The sequence below is a fragment of the Eumetopias jubatus genome, unplaced genomic scaffold (assembly GCF_037043125.1).
Source record: "Eumetopias jubatus isolate StellerSeaLion01/CBP00866 unplaced genomic scaffold, mEumJub1_p1.0 scaffold_17, whole genome shotgun sequence".
Classification (NCBI taxonomy): domain Eukaryota; kingdom Metazoa; phylum Chordata; class Mammalia; order Carnivora; family Otariidae; genus Eumetopias; species Eumetopias jubatus.
In genome coordinates, this window is record NW_028274823.1 from 7,003,016 (window position 1) to 7,025,813 (window position 22,798).

At 48.5% G+C, this 22,798-nt stretch overlaps 1 protein-coding gene and 1 long non-coding RNA gene across 6 annotated transcripts in view; one reads left to right on the forward strand and one right to left on the reverse strand.

Moving 5' to 3' along the window:
* Positions 1-22,798, forward strand: part of UROS (uroporphyrinogen III synthase) — a 28,800-nt gene that overhangs the window by 1,719 nt on the left and 4,283 nt on the right. For 3 of the 5 annotated variants that reach the window (XM_028119938.2, XM_028119941.2, XM_028119940.2), the window contains exons 2-7: positions 5,733-5,874; positions 6,060-6,143; positions 7,964-8,060; positions 10,098-10,172; positions 17,583-17,657; positions 22,514-22,594. In XM_028119938.2, the coding sequence (XP_027975739.1) occupies positions 5,812-5,874; positions 6,060-6,143; positions 7,964-8,060; positions 10,098-10,172; positions 17,583-17,657; positions 22,514-22,594 (475 nt within the window). In that variant the 5' untranslated portion in view covers positions 5,733-5,811. The remainder of the gene's footprint in view (positions 1-5,732; positions 5,875-6,059; positions 6,144-7,963; positions 8,061-10,097; positions 10,173-17,582; positions 17,658-22,513; positions 22,595-22,798) is intronic. The other 2 variants (XM_028119939.2, XM_088019916.1) reach the window with 2 other exon arrangements.
* Positions 948-3,246, reverse strand: LOC114221800 (uncharacterized). The gene is made up of 3 exons (XR_003611813.2): positions 3,017-3,246; positions 2,186-2,428; positions 948-1,218 (listed from the first exon to the last, which is right to left on the reverse strand). It is a non-coding gene; the product is annotated as an uncharacterized LOC114221800 (long non-coding RNA).

A 22,798-nucleotide genomic window follows, 5' to 3' on the forward strand; every position in this document is an offset into this window, starting at 1 on the left:
AATGATATTCCGTTGTATGTATATATCACATTTTGTCTATCCATTCGTCCGTTGGTGGACACTTGGGTTGCCTCTACCTTTTGACTATTATGAATAACACTGCTGTGAACTTGGATGCACAAATACCTGTTTAAGTGTGTGCTTTTAAATTTTTGGGTGTGTATACCCAGAAGTGGAACCGTTGGATCATATGGTAATTCATTCTGTGTGTGCTGTTTTTTGAAGTACTATACTTTTTTGTAGTTTGCTTTTTGAAGAACTGTACTTTTTTGTAGTTTGCAAATTTTCCAGGGAGCTTGTATTGCTTTGATAGGAGATCGAGGAAAAGCCTTACTTTGTGTCCTCAGACTAGCTCCCAGCGTTGAGCGAATGGTCAGAGTGGGAAGTAGCATGGAGTATCTGATAGGAGCTGAGAAGTGATGGGAGTGCTTAAGGAATGGGCATGGGCTTCAGACGGGGATTGAATCCTACCCCTCCACTCACTGTGCTGCTGTGTGACCTTGGGCACCTTGCTCAACCCTTCAGAGTTTTGGTTTCCACTTCTGTGAAGTAAGGATACCAATACCTACCCTTGCTGGTTCAAATGAGGATTGAGATCCTGCAACGTAAAATGCTTAGCCCCGTAAGTAACAGAGTAAGTAAGCGCTCACTAAAAAAGGCCGGCTGGTGCTTAGTTCTCCTCGTTGCCAAAATTCAGGAGCTTCTGCAAGGTGGGCAAGGCAGAGCAAGGTACACCAGGCGCTTCAAGGAGTAAGTCATGCCAAAGGACCTTGCTCGGTGGCTCCGTAAGTGCATTGCATGGCATTCTTTGACTTGCTGTTCATCTGGAACTCACCTCTCGGTGCCTGCCTTGGTTCTGGTATCTCCCATATGTGTGTACTGGGGGGTGGGGAGGTGCCTCTGGAACCTCTCGACCCCACTGCCTCCCTCGCCAGTCATGGCCTCATTTCTCGTCTTCAGAGCAAAACTGAGATTCTCCACCTCTTGTTACCTACATCTTTACCCCCGCTTTATTCTGTAACTTACTCTGTTATGGACTGAATTGTGTCCCTCCCAATTCATATGCTAAAGCCCTAATCCCCAGTGTGAACTTTATTTGGATATAGAGCCTTTGAAGAGGTGATGAAGAGTGGTGCCTGGCTGGCTCAGTTGGTAGAGCATGTGACTCTTGATCTCAGGGTCCTGAGTACTAGCCTCATGTTGGGCGTGGCACCTACTCTGAAAAAAAAAAAAAGAGGTCATGAAGATTAAATGAGGTCATTGCGAGGTCAGCCCTATCACTATACCCGTTAGGTGGAGCCCTAATCCTCTAGGTCTGGTGTCCTTAGAAGAAGAGGAAGACACCAGAGGTTTCTCTCTGCACAAACACAGAGGAGAGGCCATGGGAGCACACAGCAAGAAGACAGTAGTCTGGAAGCCAGGAAGAGAGCTCTCACCAGGAACCAAACATGGTGGCACCTTGACCTTGGACTTCCAGCTCCCAGAACTGTTGGAAATGAATGTCTACTGTGGAAGCCCCCATTCTGTGGAATTCTGTTATGGCATGACTAAGATAAAAAGTATCATTCTGGTACAAAAGACTTAGTTTAATAATGCAAACACTTGAAAGCAAAACCAGTCTACCCACTGCAAATAGAGAAAATGTTTCTTCTCGGTTCTACTCTGTGGTTGTCTTAGATAATAAAATTGATGGCTTCCGGATAATGACTGTTAAGAGATTCCATGAGATGTGCTGCTGGACTTGACAAATAAAAATCAGACTACCACCCTTATTCCTTCTCGGCCATGGCTCAAAGCACCTCTAATGCAAAATTAAGAGGAACCATTGCTGGTGATTCTTTTCCCTGCTAGAGCCCCATGTCATCAAGTTCAGTGAGAAAGAAATCACTTGACAAGTGTACAAAGATAGTCATGCTCACACATTACTAATTTTCTTAGTAATTGAAGATTTAAAGTTAATAATGTTTTTAGAATTGATTCCCCCTAATTGACAGGTACTGTTCACCGTACTATTAGCACATTCAGCCCAGGGCAGAATCCAAGGGCTCAGAGAAAGGTCTACGGGTGATGGGGGGTGTGGGGTTTGGTTTGGGGAGTCCCAAAAGGTTCTGCAGAGCCAAAGGGTCTGCAGCAAAGGCCTGGGGACTAGGCGACGGACCCTGCCCTTAGCAGAGGAAATACTCACCAGGGGAGGACCGGCTCATGGGACAGCCAAGGTGCATGTGTTTCTAAGGGCATATATGGATGACATCAGCCAGCCGCCTTGCGAGTGAGGAATGACTTCTTCCCAATGGCTTTTTCCAGTCACAGGAGTTTAGACAGTGGCATTACTGCAGCTTCTCACAGACCAAGGAAAGGTCCAGAACGTTCACATCCACACCCCAGCCAGTGGGGAGGCAGGAGGGAAGAGTAGGCGCCTGGCACTTCCCTGTCAGGGCAGGCCCCGCAAAGTGTGCACATCACTCCCACTAACATCCTGTGGGCCGGAAGCTAGTCCCCTGGCCACACGCGGCATATGTTTTTATTTTGGGCAAATGTGTGCCTTGTTACTAACGGGGGATTCCATTGCTATGAGTGAGAAAGGAAGGGTGGGTATTTGGGGGCAGCTGGCAACCTCTGCCCCCCCCCCCACCGTCCAGGTAAGACTTCCAGTTATGCTTCCAGAGCATCTTGACTGGTTTTCATAGCACTTACCACACTGACTGTCGTCGTTTTTACTTATTTGTAAAGTGTCTATGTTACCCTCCCGTAAATACGAGGCAGGAATCCTATTGTATCCCCAGTGCCTAGGACTCAGTAACGGTCTAGAAATACTTGTTAACTCACTGATAGGATTACACCCTACAAACCCCAAGTTTAGGTGGGATTCGAAGAAGAAAGACTTTCACCTAGTCCCAACTGTCAGGCCATGGACACAGACGGTTTCACCTTGAATTACACCGTGTCCTGTTAACCTTGTCGGTATGAATCCCTGATCCAGCCCCTTCGTAACGGCGCCCCTGCCTGTTCATCCTACCTCAGCAGCCGGAGACCGTTCTCAGGCATGTACACCTTCGCTGCCAGGCCTGCTTACACTTGTCCGTGGATTTCCATTTCTCATGGTGTCCAGGTCCACCTGTCCTTCCCACCGGAGCCATGCGTACGCTTCTCTCCTGGGAACGTGCTCAGCCCTTTCCTGACATCTGAACATTTCTCTTCGCTGCTGTTGTCATTCAGATCTCAACTAAGATGCCACCTTCTCCGAGAGGTGGCCCTGGACTGGCAACCAGCCATCAGCACCCAGTTATCTCTCCTAGCACTTGGTAGGACTTGAACTTGTGCCCTGCCCCCAGTACATAATGCAGCCCTAAACTCTCCGAGGCAGATTCCAGGTGCCACTGCCTGAGAACAGCATAGAAACACTTGGGAGACATTGGCTTCTGGGATTTGAAAGCAATACTAACCTATCCTTTGAAATCTTGGGGATACGCACCCCAGAGCCTCGAACCATGGCTGGGCCAAGGTGGGGCTGAGGTCTGAGGCCCGGGACCGACTGCTTCCAACATGCTCCCACCTTTTAATCCCCACAATCCTGGCTTGTTTTGTGGGCCTGGAAACATTTGTGTGTTAACAGAAAATGCTAAGTTTTACCTGCCACTCATCTCAGCCCCTTCTGGGGCTCTCGGGAGCAGTCAGGGTTCAACCAAAGAAAGAGCTGGTGGGGGATATGGATTAGGACCTGCTGTAAGGCACCTCCTGGTGCACCTGTGGGGCTGCTGGGCAAGTCTGAGACCCCGAGCGCAAGCTGAGCGCAAGCCGCTGAGAAGGCAGGGCGGCCCGGGCAGCGGAGGAGGCTGTGGCCACAGCTGGAACTTCTTCCTCGGGGAAGACTTGGTCCCGCTCTTAAAGGCACCGTCTGGAGGAGGCCCCCCCAGATTATCTAGGATAATCTCCCTGGCCAAAAGCCACCCGGTGATAGGCTTTATCCTCTCTCCAAAATACCTTCACAGCACCATTTGTGAAGAAATGGGGACTGGAGCCTCGTGGGGTTGACTGACAAACTTGTGCATGCCCATCTCAGAAAGGCCAGTTCCTAATTTCTGTGTGAGACACATTCCAAGTAATTTCAGGAAATGATAGGAACAATACTGCCCATTTCCCCAGAGCCCCAGTCTCTCTGGCTCACAGCTCGACAGCAGCAGTAATTAGAACTTGATTTCATGATTATTATTTGTTCACCCAGGGTTGGTTGCTTAGATACAAAGCAATTCATTTTGAGCCAAATTTTCCTAAGATGTCCCGTAGATATTATAATGTTCCAGAAACCTATTCAGCAATAACTCACAGGTAATGGCTCCCAGAGTTAACACATTTCTGCTCCAAACAATACACGCGTTTTGACTATTATCAACCACTGTATAATATTTAGTAAGTGACTAGCTGGTGGGCCTAATACTACTTACAGGATAATAATACACATTTCAGGCAGAGTTTATTCTGCAGGTCTCTAGCAACATTTATTTTGAGGCCTTTGGGGTGGTCATATTAAATTCTTCCCCCCCCGATACAAAATAATTTAATGTTTATTGTAAAAAAAAATGTGGATAATACACAAAGAGATAAACAAGAAAATAATCACCCTAACCTGCCCCCCAGAAATAATGATTAGTAGTATTCTGGTGCATATTCTTTCATACATATGCATATATAAAATTTATAAAACCATACTATGCATGCATCCTACTTTTTTAACATTTTGTGATTAAATAATCCGTGTAATTAAGTTATTAATGAATATTTTAATGATTTCATATAACTGTACCATTCTGTCACTGTTGGACATTTACTTTGTTTCCCACTATCAATACCAGGATACCCTCTTACAACTAGAAGAGGAGTAAGTCCTGGAAATCTAATACAAAACATAGTGATTATAGTCAACAATACTCTTTTACAAACTTCCAAGTTCCTAGGAAAGTTGATCTTAATTGTTCTTACCGCAAAAAAGAAATAATTATGAAGCGGCGTGGTAGAGGTGTTAACTGAGCTACTACTGTAGTAATCATACTGCAGTATATAAATGTATGAGATGAACAGCTTAATAGCTGAAACCGACACAGTGCTGTATGTCAAATATACCTTGGTTAAGGAAAAAAAAAGAATACCAGGATCCAGGATGAACATCTTTATGTCAGTCTTTGCACACTTTTATGAGTATTGCCTTAGTATTTATTCTTAGAAGTGAAATTATAGGAAGAAAGAGTATGAAGTATGCAAGGCTTTTGAAACATCAACAAATTCTTTTCCAGGTTGTTAGACTAAGTTTTGAAAGAGATCTCATATTTGACACCATTTATAAAACATCATTTGAGAGGTAGAAGGGTCAATATGATTATTTCCTAAAGAGCTTATGAACTACTTAGTACATTTATCTTGAGATGGAAGTAATTCTTTATTTCCTTAAAACAATTTGTCTGTTTGTTAATGATACAACCCCAAATTTGTATCACTCCTCTTTAGGAGCCTTAAATGTGTGCCCAGGACTCGGGCTTTCCCTAATGGCTTTCATCGGCCTTTCCAAGTGGTATCAAGTGCCCGCATGCTGTCACTTGGCCTTATCAGTGGCAGGGGCTTCAGAAGGAACAAGCCCATTAACGCTAAGTCATTGTGGGCGAGGGAGGGATAAGCCGGTCACCTCAGCGATCAGTTGATGACCTTGTTCCCGTGCTTCTGTCCCATCTGACATTGCTTAGGAAGAGTCCTTGAGATCTAATTAAGATCCATCCGTCTCCCTGCTCTGTCCCAGCACCCTGTAAGGACTGCCAGGTGATAATGAAGGTTCTCTTACTGAAAGACGCTAAGGAGGACGACTGTGGCCAAGACCCATACATCAGGGTAAGTGCCCGAGGCTCCGGGTCCTGCACAGCATGACACTGTCTTACTAGGGAAGTTAAGGGGGTGAGGGGTGGGGGGGGTCTGCGAACCCTCCGAACCACGGACAGAGTAAGTTGGTACTGTGACGCTTTCCTTATTTTCCAAACAACCCTGGCCAATCCAGAACTATATTCTTGTATTTGCAGGAATTAGGATTGTATGGACTTGAAGCCACTCTGATCCCTGTTTTATCATTTGAGTTTTTGTCTCTTCCCAGTTTTTCTGAGAAGGTAAGGTCTGTCAGTGTCTGAGTACCGTCATTTCTGAGTCTCTGTAGAATCCTTGCCAACCCAAGCCGGAAGGATTTCTTCGCTGCTCCCTCATTTTACTACCAATCTTGAAGACAAGGGCAGCGCTGCCTCACCCTGCTCCAGTGGGTGCGGCTATTAGACTGTCCCTGAGCCTCCAGCAGGTCCTCCAGAAAGCCACCCTGACCTGAAGGCGGGGGCGGGGAGGGGGCTGTCGGGAGAGCGGGTTGCAGGGAGGGCTCTCAGCCATGCAGGCCCTTCCAGTTCGTCCTCCCGTCTACCCACCTGCCCTGACCACGCACTGCACGGGTGTTACTTTGCCGTTTTAGAGAGGGGCCCCAGGTTGGGCCACTCGCTCAGCTGAGATCTCCAGCGAGCGGGTTGCTCCCCCACAGCGTCAGGTCTGCCGCCAGGTGTAACCAGGATCGATCTTGCCAGACACAATCTCAGTAAAGCCTTCCAGATGCTTCAGATCAAAGCTTCCGTGCTCAGGCAGCTCTCACCAGGGTGCATCCAGTCCCAGGAGGGGAGCGCCTTCAGGACATCTCCCCTGGAGCTCCTTTCTAGTCACATTGGGGAAGAGCCAGGCTGGTTTCATGAACTAGGGTGCCCAGCCCTGCTCCCGGGCTCCAAGCCTCTGTTAGCGCCAGGTTCACCCCTCCTGCTCTTTATGGAAAGCCTGGGTTTTCCTTTTGATTTGGGCCGAATGTTGAATGATTCATTCAGTAATGTACCCGACAGACACTGATCTGGCATCTGTTACGCCCCTATGCACTGGGCTGTATGCTGAGGGAACGAGGTAAGGACCCAGACCAGCATGCCCTTCCATAAGCAGCCTGGAAAGGCACCAGAGATCTCACTTGAGATCACTTCTTGGGCCTCGTGGCCACACAGACTAGAGTTTCCACAGGAGCCTCTCCTGTCACCGCCAGCCAGCGTGCCCCCTGAGGGCTTTTCTGGACTCTGTCTAGCTCCCTATGCTGCATCGAGTTGGGGCACAAGGCACGTGCTGGAGTCCTGGCCCTGCCATTCACCGTGGGCCAGTTCCTCAGCCTCTCCATGCCTGAGTCTTCATCTCTGAGATGACAGGAACCCCACCCATCTCCCAGGGAACTTTCAGAGAGTGAGGGACACAATATGTAAAAACAGCAATGTTTGGTAGATGTTATCACTATTACTGTCTTTGAAAATCAAGGCTTCAACATGGATATCGTCCCTTGAAGACCCCAGTGTTTTTTTAAAAGATGTATTTATTTACCCTACAGAGAGAGACAGAGAGAACTCGAAGGGAGGGGGCGGAGGGAGAGAGGGAATGTGCAAGCAGACTCCCTTCTGAGCATGGAGCCCGACGCCAGGCTCGATCCCAGGACCTGAGCCAAAATCAAGAGAAGCCAACTGAACCACCCAGGCGTCCCTTGGAGATTCCAGTTCTATAACAGATGCAGGTCCAATCTGCCCTCCTGCGTGCCCCCCACCCACGCCCAGGCTGGGTCAGATGGCCCCTCTCTGCTCCTGTTACAACTCCCACCCTACAGTGCTCTTTCCTGGCTCTCCCCTTGACTGGGAGCTGCTTGAGGGGAATACCATGAACAGTGAATTCACCTACATATCCTAAAAGGCCTAGAATAGTTTCAGGCATATAGTAAGCTCCCAGTAGGGGTCAAGTGGAAGAGTGGATGGATGGATGGGTAAGTAGATGCATGGATGGATGGAAGGAATTAGTTTTGTGAAGCATTTCGAAATCTGGGAAATGCTGAACTTGGCCATCATGTAAAATGTCTTTGTTGCTATTTGGTGCACAGCTGTGTCATCCCGAAGGCTATGGGGGACTCATCTTTACAAGCCCCAGAGCAGTGGAAGCAGTGGACCTGTGTTTGGAGAAAGACAATAAAGCAGAAGGTGAGGGGGACTCTGTTGTGAATTCCGCTGGACTTTCTTTACTCTGATTCTTCTGACCAGGGATAGTGGATTCCAGAAATGGATTTTTCAGGTTTGAAACATCTCAGTGGCTTTTAGCTCAAGAAAGTATTTACGTACCAAGTTACTTCATGTTTGTGTAACCTTTGGAGGAAGCACAAAATGACCTTTCTCCTTGTAAGCTGACTCTAACGTCCCACACAGAATGACGGGTTCGCCTTGTAGCTCTCTGATGTGAGCGGACGCCTAGAGGTGTCATGTCATAGCTACTGTCTTGGGAAACAGGAGACAGGGCGGCCCCCCAAAGTCCGCAGACCCTGAGGGGCTCAGCTGCCAGGTGGTCATCTCTCTCCTCAGAATATATTGGTGGCAGTCTCTCTCCTCAAAGGGATGATGAGAAAATCCAACCACATCGAAGAAATGGCCTGTGCCATGCCAGGCGCTTAATGACACGATCATCTCTTAGTCCCTTCCTCCCTCCCTCCCTCCGTCTCCTTCAAAAACACAGGAACAGAGCCCAGGCTTCAGACTGAACAACCACCTTAGTCTTTCAATCAAATAGCTTTGTAGCTAACATTTATGGAGTGCCTAATGTATACCAGGCTCTGTTAAATACTTTACATTTGTCATCTCATTTATTCCTGGACCGCTGACCAGAGGCATATGTACTGTGGTCCTCATTATGCTGGGTGTAGAGATTACTTAAAAAAAATAAAAATCTTGAAAAATAAATAAATTAAACAAATAAAAGGAAATCTCCCATGGGAGTGTAAAGGGTAGCATAACACTTAAATGTCAGGGAAAGTGATGCTCCTAATCAGATTTTAGGAAGGGAGAACTCATGTTTCCTTGTCTTCTCAAAAAGTATCGAACACCCAGTGGCCTTATCATATATTTATGCGACCCATTTCCTTTTTGTATTTCTTTCATCCGCAGTTAAAGGTGTCTGTTTTTGCCCTAAGATGGTAATGTTCTCTATTAAATTGTGTTTGCTCATGAACCTGAAAGTTATGATCTTTACTTTGACTTAATGTATACATCCGAGATTATAGTTTCTTAACTGCTTTCAGATTTATGTCCCAAATAAAACCAGGTGTGTTGCTTTTTTAGACACTAAGTTGCCCTTTTTAATGACCAGTGACTTTTTCTTTAAAAGTCTAGATTTTTAGGGGCACCTGGCAGGCACAGTTGGAAGAGTGTGTGGCTCTTTTTTTTGTTGTTTTTAAGATTTTATCTATTTATTTTAGAGGGGGGCAGAGGAAGGGGCAGAGGGAGAGGGAGAGAATTTCAAGCAGACTCCCCATGGAGCCCCACATAGGGCTCAACCCCACGACCCTGAGATCATGACCCGAGCCAAAACCAAGAGTTGGACGCTTAACCAACTGAGCTATTCAGGTGGCCCAAGTGTGCAACTCTTTTTTTTTTAATTTTTTTAAGATTTTATTTATTTATTTGACAGAGAGAGACACAGCGAGAGAGGAAACACAAGCAGGGGGAGTGAGAGAGGGAGAAGCAGGCTTCCTCTGGAGCAGGGAGCCCAATGTGGGGCTTGATCCCAGGATCCTGGGATCATGACCTGAGCCACCCAGCACCCCCGCCACCCCGAGTGTGCAACTCTTGATCTTGGGGTTGTGAATTTGAGCCCCATGTTGGGTGTAGAGATTACTAAAAAAAAAATTTTTTTAATAAAGTCTAGATTTTTAAACTTTAATGTCACCCTGCAAATTCATTCTTCAAGTTCTGTTTGTTTTCTGGTATACACTAAAAATGCAACTGTGGAAAAGAGTTAATATTCTAAGCAAGGCATACTGAAACATTTATGAAGTGATTTTTAAAATTTTGCCTGTCGAATATGAACAGAATAAAAATGGAATTTTAGTTTGAGATGCTGTTCTTTATACGTGGTTATTAATAGTTTGCCTTGTTCACAAGTGTCTTAGGATGAGCAAGGAGCTTTGGGCAACAGTCCAGATGGCCACTGTGGTGTTTGCAGCTCACATCTCATTCCATGTTTTACAGTCTGGAAACATTCTCTGAGGGAAAAATGGAATGCTAAGTCAGTGTATGTGGTCGGAAATGCTACTGCTTCTCTAGGTAAGCAATCAAGGTAAAGATAAAACACCAAAAAAGGACAGTGATGTTATGATTTGTAATAAGAAATATGTATTTGTCTTTGTCCCTGTTTCCTGGGACAGAGCTCTTAAAACCCTTGGTATTTGCTAAATGATAAGAAAGATAAAGTTGCCTATTTTTTTAAAAGATTTATTTATTTATTTTAGAGAGAGAGCTTTCACCGTACCCTTACCAGCAGCATTATATATTTAATTAATTATTTGTAAATTTCATAAGCAAAAAAATCATTTTTTAAACTTAAAAACTTTAAAAAAAACAGTGTTTTTTTAAAAAAACAAACATGGTTAAGTCATTGGGGAATGAAAACCTGGTTTTCTTCTCTCCTTTAGTCTCTGCTACTACTCAGTATATATTCAAAAGTTCTATTACATTGGCGCCTGGCTGGCTTAGTCAGTAGAGCATGCAACTCTTGATCTCAGGGTTGTGAGTTCAAACCCCATAGTTGGGCATAGAGATTACTTAAAAATAAATAAATAAAATCTTTAAAAAATAAAAAAATAAAAAATAAAGCTCTATTGCAAGCTTTGTGCCCTTTGGCCCACTAATCCCTTTCCTGATAATCTAGCCAAAGGTAATAATCCAATATAGGAGAAAAAAAGTGGTTTTTATATGAGAATGTATATTATAGCATTATTTATAATCATGGAAAAAGGAAAGTCCCCAATAGGGGAATAGTTAAATAAATTATGATACGTCTATATGATGATTATGTAGTTCCTTCTTTTACATACTTTTTATTTTGAAGGAAATTTACAGAAAACCTATAGTTATAACACAGAACTCAATCTTTCCTGGACCCTGGAGAGTAAGTTGCCAACGTGATGTCCCATCAACCCCAAATAGATGAATGTAGGTTCCCTACAAACAAGCACATTTTTCTGTATAGCTGCAAGAAATTAACATGCATGTATTTGTACCTCTTAATTCTCAATAATGTCCATTGTAGCAGAAGGGTTGAGTTCAGAATCCTGCCTTGCGTCAAGTTGTCATGTCTCGTTAGTTTCCTGCTGGAAAGGGGCCTCCATCTGTCTTTGGCTTCGTGACCTCGACACTTTCGGGGGACAGGCTGGTTGTTTTGTAGATGGTCCCCCAATTTAGGTGTGTCTGATTTTTTTCCCCCTGATTACATTAATTCAGGTTATATTCGTCTGGCAGGAATATCACAAGCTTTTTCCCCTTGCCTATTACCCAGCAGTGCATCATTTTGATTTGCCCCGTTACTGATAATGTTCCTTGTAATCCCTTGATTAAGGTGATATGAGGCTTCTCCCTGTGAAGCTACCATTTTTCCCCTTGAAATTAATAATTACTTTGTGGGGAGGTACTTTAAGATTATATGATAACATATATTTTTTTTTTATATTTTTTTTAAAGTAATCTCTACACCCAACGTGGGTGTAGAACTTACAACCCCAAGATCAAGAGTCACATGTTCTACCTACTGAACCAGCCAGGTGCCCCTGATAATGTATTCTTCATAAGTAGCTGCTGATTTACATCAGTATGGATTCATGGTTTCCTCTTTAATAGGGTTCAATCCATTACTCCATTACTAAGTCTATTTATTTTATTGCCCAAATTGTCCCGGCTGTGGCCAGGGGCAACCCCTTGAAGGTGACTTCTGTGTCCTTTTGACATGTCTTCATCATTCTTTGAGTACTTCCTTCTTTTCTAATGCAAAAAGATGTTCCAGATTTGTCCTATACTTTCCCTATCCCAGCCCTAAAATCAACCATTTTCCTTAGGAAGCTCTGGTTCCTTTCAGTGGAGACGGGTATTTAGAAGCCATGATGAGGATGCTTAGTGTATTCATTGCCCTTGGACTTCACTGCTCACTGCTCATGGCCCTTTTCAGTACACAGAGACAGGGAATACACACACGCGCGCGCACACACACACACATCTTTATTTATATCTCCTTGTTTATGTTGAAAACCATGAGTTCATTCCACCACCTCCAGTTATAGTCCAACACAACAGGGTTTCTCTAGGTCTTTCATTTCTATATTCGTGACTCCCATCTCTGGCAAGGAGAAACCTGGCTCCCAGGTAATACATCTACTCATTTGATCAGTGCTCCTATAAAGAACCAGTCTCCCCTGGCTCTGCCCCCACAGGGATGCCCTCTTCAGCCCACGTGGATTCTGGCACCCAGCACTGGCCACTCCCCCATTATGACTTTCATGTCACTCTGCCCCACCTAAGGACCTTTGGGCTGAAATGTTCAAATGAAGAAGGGAGACAGGAGAGGCCAGGGGTCGGTTTAAATGCTTTTGAAGCATCTTTATAGCATCGGAAAGATACAATGTAACATTAAGAAAAAAGCAGGATGGGGCGCCTGGGTCGCTTAGTCGGTTGGGTGTCCGACTCTTGATTTCGGCTCGGGTTGTGATCTCAGGGTTGTGGTATTGAGCCCCTCGTAGAACTCCACAGTCAGCGGGGAGTCTGCTTCTCTCCTCCCTCCCCCTCCCCACTGCTCCCATGCGTGCATGCTTGCTATCTTTCTCTCAAAGAAATAAATCTTAAAAAAAAAGGAGGATGCAATATAGATATATGATACAATTTCAATTTATTTTAAAAATATAGGTACTGTACTAGAGAGCCCTCCTTACCCGCAAAGGAGCCTGAGAGGAGCAGGGACTCACAGAGATACTTGCTGGAATATGTAATGTTCATAATAGCATCAGTCACAATAGGCAAACGGTGGAAACAAGCAAAATATCCATGGACAGATAAATGGATAAACAAAATGTAGTGTATACATGAAATAGAGTATCACGCAGACGTAAGAGGGAGGGAAATTCTGACACAGGCTACAACGTGGAAGAACCTTGAAAACATTACACTAAGTGAAATGAGCCAGATGCAAAAAGATGAATACTGTAGAATTTCACTTACCTGAGGCTCCCAGAGCAGCCAGACTCAGAGACTGAAGGTATGGGAGAGGTTTGCAGCGTCTGGGGTCAGGGGGAAATGGGAAGTTCTTGTTTAATCTGGTGTAGAGTTTCCGTTTGGGATGATAAAAAGGTCTTGGAAGTGGATACTGGTGATGGTTGTGATGGTACCAAATGTCACTGAGTTATACACTTAAAAATAGTTAAAATGGTCAGTTTTTATGGTATGTGTTTTTACTACAACAAGAACAAAACCTGAAAGGAAATAACCCTATGAAAGGTACTCCAGATGGTGGTATTATAGTTGTTTTTACAATTTTCTTAATATTTTCTACATTTTCCAAACAGTCTTGAATTTGTTTGTTATTTTTAAAGCACAAAGGTAAACAGATCATTAAAAATCAACCTTACAAATGAACAGAAAAATTAAGCATGAAATAATACTTAACAGTTGTGAGTCAATTAATGTGCAGTTTGTTTCAAAGCAACTGTTTGTCCAAATGAATTTTAAGTCAGGGGAAGATGCAGTATGAATGAAAGTAGTTATTTTTTTTTTAAAGATTGTATTTATTTATTTGCGAGAGAGTGCATAAGCAGGGGGAGAGGCAGGGGAAGAGGGAGAAGCAGGTTCCCCGGGGAGCCCTATGTGGGGCTCAATCTCAGGACTGGGTTCATGACCTGAGCCAAAGGCAGACACTTAATGACTGAGCCACCCAGGCGCCGGCCAGTATGAGTGAAAGTAGTTTAAGAATGAAAAGCACTCTTAGCAGAGAACAAAATGACGTCAAGGAGTTCCCCAGCTGTGAGTTGCCTGACTAATTAAGAGCTGGTGCATTGCTTTTCAAGCAGAGCAACTTGTACCTGGGAGCTTAGCAGATGAGCAAAGAGAGAATCAGGCCTTGGTTGCCAAGGAAACCGCCCCCACTCTCCCCTCCCCCCCAAATCAGTTAAAAATTTGCTTGCACCTTCTTTCACCCTTTCTTTTTTTCTGAAGAAGAGGAAAGAAAAGTCTAGAGACAACTTCAGACTTACACAGCAACACTTCAGCTATCAAACATGGCATGTTTGTATATTATCCTGTTTTGATTCTCATGCTACCTTCGGTCTGATCTCAGTGGCACCACTATGCATTTTGCGTCTCATTGTGCTGTCAAATGAGAAGAAAACCCGAGAACAAAAGTGGTGATACGGGATGAGAAACCCGAGACAGAGCGGGCTAGCGTGGGCCGGCATCCCCTGTGGCTCAGAGCCTGGTCCCATGGGACCCGCTGGCCCCAGTCTGCTCCCTGTTTGTCCCGCTATGAAGGAAAAGGACATGTTCTAAATGCTGGAAGCACATGATCAAAGGAGAGATGAAATTAGGGATTTGTTCCTTTAAAAAAATCTCTTGGGAGAGGAGCACCTGGCTGGCTAGCTGGGCCCCACACTGGGTGTAGAGATTACTTAAAAAAAAAGAGAAGAAAAGAAATCTCTTAGAAGAAGCCACATTCTATCTTAACATGAAAGTCAGTCACCCAACTTTGGAACCTTCTATCTTAGTTCACCTTCCCAGACATGATGTCCCAGAAGAGCTCTCTCTAGTGAACTGCTGGATGCTTCTGTTCATCCTGAGGCTCAGCAAGAGCCTGGAGAGTTAGAGGAAGTTGAACACGGACAGCCGGAGGAGACCAGGCCCGTGTGCTAGTCATCTTTTGCTGCGTAACGAATTGCCCCAAAACTTAGTGGCTGGAAACAATAAGCGTTTAATTTCTCATGGTTTCTGTGAGTCCGACATCTAGGAATGGCTGAGTTGGGTCTGTCTGGCTCGGGTTCTCTCACCAGGCTGCAGGTGTCTCAAGGCCTGACTTGGGGGTCCTGCTTCCAGATCACACACATGGTTCCACTTCCCAGTCCTCACGTGGCCCTCTCTAAGGGCTGTGTTATGACACGACAGCAAGATTTCCCTCTTGCGTGCGAGACAATCCGAGAGCCAGTGAAAGAGAGCGTCCAGGCCAGAAGCCAGTCTTTTCATAATCTAATCTTGGGAGTGACATGCCATCACTTCTGCCATCTTCTTTTTGTTTGAATGGAGTCAGTCCAGGCCACACTCAAGAGGAGGGATGTGAAGGTGGTGTGAGCACCGAGATCACTGGGAGCCATTTTACAGGAGCCCTCTCTTCAAACTGAGCACGAGAGCTGCCTCTGCTTCCCCCAGAAGCTGCAGGTCAGGTCAGGAGAATGGAACATTTTAAGCAAAGAGAAGATAGAAATGTTTCACATAGTGGAAATGAAAACTGGGCCCAAGCAAGTGGTCTTGATGTCAAAGTCCATCAAGACTTACTTATCTTAGACAGAGTGAGTGCACGAGAGCGAGCGAGTGGGCGGAGGGGCAGAGGAAGAGAATCCTGAGGCAGATTCCTCGCTGAGCGTGGAGTCCGACCCAGGGTTTGATCCCAGGACCCACGAGCCAAAACCAAGAGTTGGATGCTCAACTGACTGAGCCACCCAGGCACCCCATAAACCATATCTGGCTTTTTAGTATTTTTCATTGCTTTGTTTTCCCATTTATTTTGGGAGAATACTGAAATCATCTATATCTATAACCTTAATATGTCTTCACATCCATTTGTTGATTCTTACTGATTTGCTCTTGCACTAAGCATTTTTTTAAAGATTTTATTTATTTGTCAGAGAGAGAGAAAGAGAGCACAAGCAGGGGGAGAGGCAGGCAGAGGGAGAAGCAGACTCCCCGCTGAGCAGGGAGCCCGATGTGGGACTCCATCCAGGACCCTGGTATCATGACCTGAGCCGAAGGCAGACGCTTCACCAACTGAGCCACCCACGCATCCTGCACTAAGAATTTTATCTCACCTTCAGATAACCACAGGGTACCTTTGCACATAGGCATCCACCAGCAGGGGAGCTCACCCCCAGGTTTACATAAGCCCCCCCGGCTGGATCCACCATGGCCGTCCTTGCTTTAACTTCTTAAATGTAAAGAACACGATGGCAGGTTTGTCTGGGGTCAGACTGGTTCGTTTCACACAGCTGTGAGTCACTTGAAGTTCCCCTGTCACCATGGCCTGGGGAGGCCCCAAAGGCGGGCTTGCCTGGGCCCAAGGGCTGGCTGAAATGTTTGCACCCACTTAGAGCAGAGCCAGCCTTGCCACCACAGGGGTTGAGACCTTCCAGCAAACATCCGTTCCCCCGATCTCTACTGAGAGCCTCTGCAGGCTGCCGGCGGGGCCCACAGCCCAGTCCCTGCCCTCGCAGACAGAGCTGACAGGCGCTGGACGGCTCAGGGCTTCCGCTTCCTGCGTCCCAGGGTCGTGCGAGGATGAAGTAATGCGCCAATGCTCACTCGGAACAGCAACGCTGCATGGGAGAGTCTACGCGGGCTTCCTCCCGTCTAGTTAACGCAAGAACGATGTGGATGAGCCCCGACGTTAAATACCAACATCACTGCAGTACTTACGTCCCAGTTCGGTCCCTGGGAAGTCATCAGGGTCTTGGTTTACCGAGACCTTCCCAGTTCAGTTAGAGGACGGGCGGCCCGGCCTAGGCTGGCCATGCAGCGTAACAAGGGCTTTGTTCTGGAACAAAGTTGACAGCTGCATGTGACTTTTGTCTCTTGGGCTCGGGACCCTTGAAATGACCTGTCAGTGAAGAGCTGATGGTGTATATGTGAAAGCTGCAGTTTGTTCTTAGCCAGCGCTCTCACGTGAATCCGAAATGGAAGGCCCACAGCTCCTCCTCCGTCGGGGAGGTGCCACACCCCGGGCACAGGTGCCGAGCGCTGACGGCGCGGGGCCCGTGGCCCTTCCTCCCCAGCATCCTCTGCAGAGTGGCCAGTGCTTCCCGTGTGGAAGAGTGCAGGAGGGCCCGGGGTGGGGGTGGGGGGTTGCTGCTCCTGCCTCACTTCTTGATGGGAGTCTCTCAAAGCTGCTGGTCTGCCCCTCGCCCCAGATGACCCATAGTCATGGTGCTGGGGGTCGCTGTTGGCAGGTTCCCAGGGAACTGCTCCTGCCCTCCCTTCCATTTCAGTCTGGCCACATCAGCCCACAACACCCTTCTGGATGGGCGCTGGCCTTGGCTTCCCGGCAGGACGAGGGCTCTCTCACGCCCTGTGAGAAGTAGTAAATCCTAAATGCTCACCACCTCCGTACTGGCTGGTAAGAAACCGCCTTTCTTCAGCTCCCCTAGATGGCCTGCGGTTTGCTCTCGTCATCTCGTATAATCCTTAAAGCAGTCCCCCGCGTCTTCCCCTGGTGTAGCCGAGCTCAGTGGGGCTCAGAGAAACTGGCGCGTGACCCAAAGCCACACGTACTAGGAAGGGTGGGCCCGGGGCCCAGCACCCTCACGTCCGACACAGTGCCGGCCGCCCCTTGCACCTGCCTTCAGGAGGAGACGTTCCTGTGTATTTGCACGTTAGCAAACAACCCAGGAACAGAGGTCTTTAATAGCCACATGAAAACATATTTCTTTTGTTGTTTTCCAGTGAATAAAATTGGCCTGGATACGGAAGGAGCAAACTGTGGAAATGCAGAAAAGCTTGCAGAATATATTTGTTCCCGTAAGTAGAAAAAGGTCACTCCAACTGAAGCCCATTACTTTTTGTTTGATGGCCTCACCCCCGACCCCCGGGAGAGGAACATTTCCTGGGTGCATTCTCCGTGGTGACGCTGGTTGGTGTGCAGTGTGCAGGCCGCTCATGGGACCGCGGGCTCCTTTTCCGGTGTGTGTCTGTGCTCGTTTGAGATTCAGCCCGCCTCTCTCGGCCCCCTCCACCAGAGGACTTGAGACAACTCGAACATGACACAAAATGAAACGTTCGGAGACAAATCCAGGGAGACCATCTGCAGTGGTGCTACCCGGAGTGGAGGCAGGCTGCTGCAGCTGGGCACCTCCCCTGAGTCTGTGTCCGCCCCCCCCCCCCGGGGGCGCCGCCTCCTCCGAGCGCCCTCTCAGGGCTGGCCCACCCCCTGGGAGTGCGTCCCTGGGCAGCATGTGGACCAGGACCTGAGAGGACGCTGGTTGTAGAGGTGTTTGCCTTTCAGTGGGGGTGCAGCCCTGACGGAAACAAAGCTTTGCGGGAGTTCTCGGAGCGAGAGGGGCGGGAAGGCCGTCAGCACTCAACAGACATGGGTTCCCACTGCTGCTTCTGCCCCCCGCAGAGCCTCCAGGGCCAGGCTGGAGGCTGCCCATGGGTGGTGGAGCAGGGCAGCTGGAGGGAAGGTACTCCCTGCTTTCTGGTCATATCCACCACTGTGTCCCAGCCCGGCTCTTCGCTTTAGCTTGCTGATTTCTCTAAGTTTTGAAAAATGCTCTTCTTCCTCAGGGGGTGGGTTTCAGAGACCCTCCAAAAGCCCCAGGGATGAAGGAGGTGAGCCCTAATCCGGTGACCCTCTGGGCCCCTTCCTGGCCGAAGCAGGTGCTGCCCCTGGGCTGGAGCAGAGGACCGAGTACCCAGCACTGTGTTCCGGTCCCAGGGCAGCACCGCTGGGCCTCCCACCCTGGCTCTTGTGTCCACCACTCCACCTGAACTGCAGGCCTTGGGGGCTGTTCAACAGGACAGTCTCCCGGCCCACGACTCTAGTGGCCAGGTCCGTGGCTCTCCAGCTGGCCCCCTGGTGCTCCCAGCACATCCTCACCTCCTGCCTCCTGCACAACCGTCTCTGCTCCTCCCTCCCGTTGGTGCTGCCTACAGAGGCCCTGTCCTTCACGTAGGCTCCTCTGTGACAGGGACGCCACAGGCTGTGGTCCTTCCATGTCCACTGTCCTGGAGACCTTGGCCCTCCTTTGTCCACCCCCAGCGCACACATGCTGTTTATGCCTCGTCTTGTTGCTGAACCACTCCTCCCTTGTGGCCCAGCACACAGGTGTTCTCACACAGTGTTTGCTGAGCGCTGAACTGTTTTGGCGTGAGAGGAGGGCATTTGGGGGGCAAGGCAAGAGAGCCTTGGTCCATGCCAACAGGCCCGGCCAAGCTGAGCGGCCATCTTCTTGAGCATCAGCTCGGGCCTGCCAGTCGTTTGATACTGTACGGCCAGGTGTTGAAAGCTGCTGAGAAGCCAAGGGCAGTTATGCTGGTGGTCCAGGGGTGAACACAGCCCTGGGCACCTCAGGGTCCTCAGGCCCATGGGACTGTTTTAAGGGTCACTGAGCCTTACCTTTTCCCCGATGAGAGGAACGTCATGTGATTGGGTTTTTCCCCAGCAGTTTGTGGCGTGGGATGCATGATCCCACGCCAGGTTCTTTATTTCTAATGTTTGTAGGGGACAATGGTCACCATTAAACAGTAACAAAGCCCTTCTGTTTTAATGTGGAAATCAATGTAAATGGTAGAACTTGGCATTCCCCAGGGGATTAAGTGCTTTGGTTTAGGAAGACGAATGACTGGTCCCGTGGGTGGGACCACATTTAGCTCCTTAATGAACAGGTGGCCACAGCCTGTCTCCAGGGCAGATGACCTGGCTGTACTCACCGCTGATGCACTAGTTCTGGAAAGAGATGGAAGGAAATTGAGTCATTCCTCACTATCAGGTCCAGAGGCATCAGGCTGGTGCTCCTTGATCTGCATACACAAGGCAGGAAGGATCCGTGTCACTTCTGAGATATCACCCTGGTGTTTCAATTAACTGACTCAAGGCGTGGAGGGGAGATAGGAACGCACTCTGCCTTATCTCGGCGAGACTGGGCGGCATTCTTCGCAAAGCCTTTGTTACCTCTCATTTGTTACCACCACGCCTGTGTGTCCTAATAAATCTTTAATTCGCAATTAGAATATCCAAATAAGAATCCTTCTTGACTGCTAATAGGGACTTTCACCTTGGTTTTACCAAGGCATTAATGATTTTCTGCCCCAGCAAGCTCTGAAACTGGATTTTAAAAGCTAAGAATCTACTTCCAGTGTTTGGAGTCAACAGGCCAATTCATAGTTACTGCTTATTTCTTTTACTTAACACTTTTTACTACGTGACAGATACCATCGCGGGCACTTAAAACTATTAACTCATTTAATCTGATAGCTCATTGTTCTGATAGAAAATTCTCCCCTTCCAGGAGATCTGCTCTAATGGAAAAGAAAGCAGCAAATAAATGGTAAAAGGGGGCATTATAGCATTCTGCAAGAGAGGGGATCCGCCTCAGTCAGACAGAGGGGAGTGCCATTATTGGAAATGTCCCTGGATTGGGGGCTGCCGATGGCCACTCCTGCAGCCTCGCGGACTTGCTCGGCCCTTCCTTCCCTCTCATCAGCCCTGTTGTCCGGATTCTCCACCATGAGAATCTCTCTCTGCACGGCTGCATCTCCCAGCTTTGCCTGGGAGGCCGAAATCAGTGCAGACTGGGCAGTTGTCAGAGCTTTCCAGCCACGCACATGTCCTCCAGTGAAATGGCATTTTTAAAAAAAATCAGCCTTGTTACCTTAATTGCTACAGTGACTACTTATGGAGTCCCCAGCCCCTCGGCACAACCCTCTCCTGGGATTTTCAGCACCCTTGCTGGCCTCAGCCCCCACAGCCCAGCAGTCCAGGCCTCCTTCCTGTTAAAGGAATGCGCAGCCTCTGAGCCCCGTGAGTCCCCATTCTGTGCCTTCTCTGTTGGGTGAGACCCCTGCCAGGCCCCTGTCTCTCCCTGTTGTTCCAGGAAACCTCTCACACCTCTGCAGAATCAGCCAGCTTTAGCATTGACCTATTTAGCAGGGGCCTATTTGGGTTAAAAATCTGCAGGCAGTAAACTTACCCCCAAAAAGAATGGGTTCTTTGCCTCCGACTTCTTGAAGGGGGTTAAGTCCCAGGAAGGACAGTTGTGGTACATCTCTGCCCAGCAGAAGAGGATTCTAACCAGAACCTTTTCAGGTTTTCCTCCCTTTGCTGAGAGTGTCACGGGTTTCCATGACGTCAGCCGGGCTGATTGGGCCTGCATGCGTGGCCTGGCTCTCCGGGCACTGGTGATGCGGTCAGAAAAGACAGGCGTCTGTCCTGGGCCAGGACACACATGCTAAGCTCCCATCTCCCGAGTTAGCAGCCAGCAATCCGAGAATAAGCATGAGCAGCTCAATACTGGGCTAGACCTTCTGAAGAGATGCTTTGAAGGGCAGACTCCGGAATCTTCCAAAGGCCCCTTGCACACCTCTAGGGCTGGGCTTGCTGGAAAGGCAGGCCCTTGGCTTTCCTGCTGCATTCCCGAAGCTGCCCCAGAGCAGATGGCTGGGAGGGTCTGTGGCAGCAGCTTTGGCCTCTAGAATCCTGCACACCCCAGCACCTAACACACATGGACGGACACAGAGACACTGGAGGGACGCCTGGGCTCTGGTTAAGAAAGTTGCACCTGAACATGGCTATGAAAATATGTATCCAAGGATGGCATCTACAGAAACATTTGCTCCCACTGGAAAAGAGGAATCAGTGGGCATCTATTGTCTACATTTGAATTTTTCCCAATTCCTTGTGTTCTTTTACATCATGCTGATAGTTACAGAGCAGCTTAAATCAAGAACATATCCACCAGGACATAGTTCTTGAATAACCCGGAAAAAGGAAGTTATTCCTGTGGTTGGGCTGGGCCTTCCGGGAGATGGTGCTAGACGGGAAGTGCTTGCTTTGTTCTTCCTCTGACTGCAATCCCCAAAGAGGGTTCGCGGAGATCTGACGGGTACAGAATAATGTGTCTGTGCGTGACCAACAGCCATTAAGACTTCTTCCAACTGATGGACGGACGTCGGGGGAGGGGTGGGTGGTTCTATCAGAATGTTCACATTTGGGGAGGATTCGCCCATCGGTTTTGTTGGATGGTAGTGTCTCAGGTCAGTGTTCAGACTGCGTGCCATCTTCGTTCTGCAGAGAGCTTGGAGCCGAACGCACCCCAAAGTCTTCCTGGAGTGGAGATGGGGAGCAGGCTGGGAGGCAGGCCATTCTTAGCAGGCCCCTACACGGCCACCCATCCACCCCATGGGCACTTGGCCGGGTGGCCGCCATCCTGAGAGAACAGAAGGCACGCAGCTTGTCTCTGTTGGGGGTGGCCGCAGGGCCGCTTGTGGCTGCCATTTCCCTGCCGCCTCCTGAGCATGGGCCCTGGCTCCAGCCACCTCCTGTGGCCTCCAGGGCTCCTCCCGAGGCGCAACGTGGCTGCAGCAGTGCCTTGTGACTCCAGCCAAGTGCAGGGCTGCACGCTAGCTCATGCCTGCAGCCCAGGTGCCACGTCAGAACCAGAGGGGCTGGAGGGGCCTGGGGGACAGCGGCCCCGGCTTGCGGGGGTGCCCGTTTTCTGAGCGCCATGGCCGAATCCCCTGTGATCTTCCTACAGCAGGGTCAGCTTCTTCCCTCCCACGCACAGCCGCTGGGCAGCCCGGAACTGCTGCTTGCCGTGCCCTGGGCACATGCACCCCCTTCTTGAAAGCGTTGACAAAGTCTGGTTATTTATCTGCAGGGGAGTCACCAGCATTGCCTCTTCTGTTTCCCTGTGGAACCGTCAAAGGAGAAATCCTGCCGAAAATGCTCAAGGACAGAGGTGACGGCAATGCATTGGCTCGTGGGCATGGCCTCCCTGGTCCACATCCTCGGGTCTGCCGGGAGCCTTCGTGGTCTGCGTTTGGGGTCAGCCGTGCGGAGCCCCTGCGGGAGGGCAGGCCGGGGGAGGGCGGGCGGCCCTCGTGGGGTGCAGTCTACTGTCCTGACCGTAGCCCTGCGCTCGTCTGCCTGCTCGGCTCCGGGT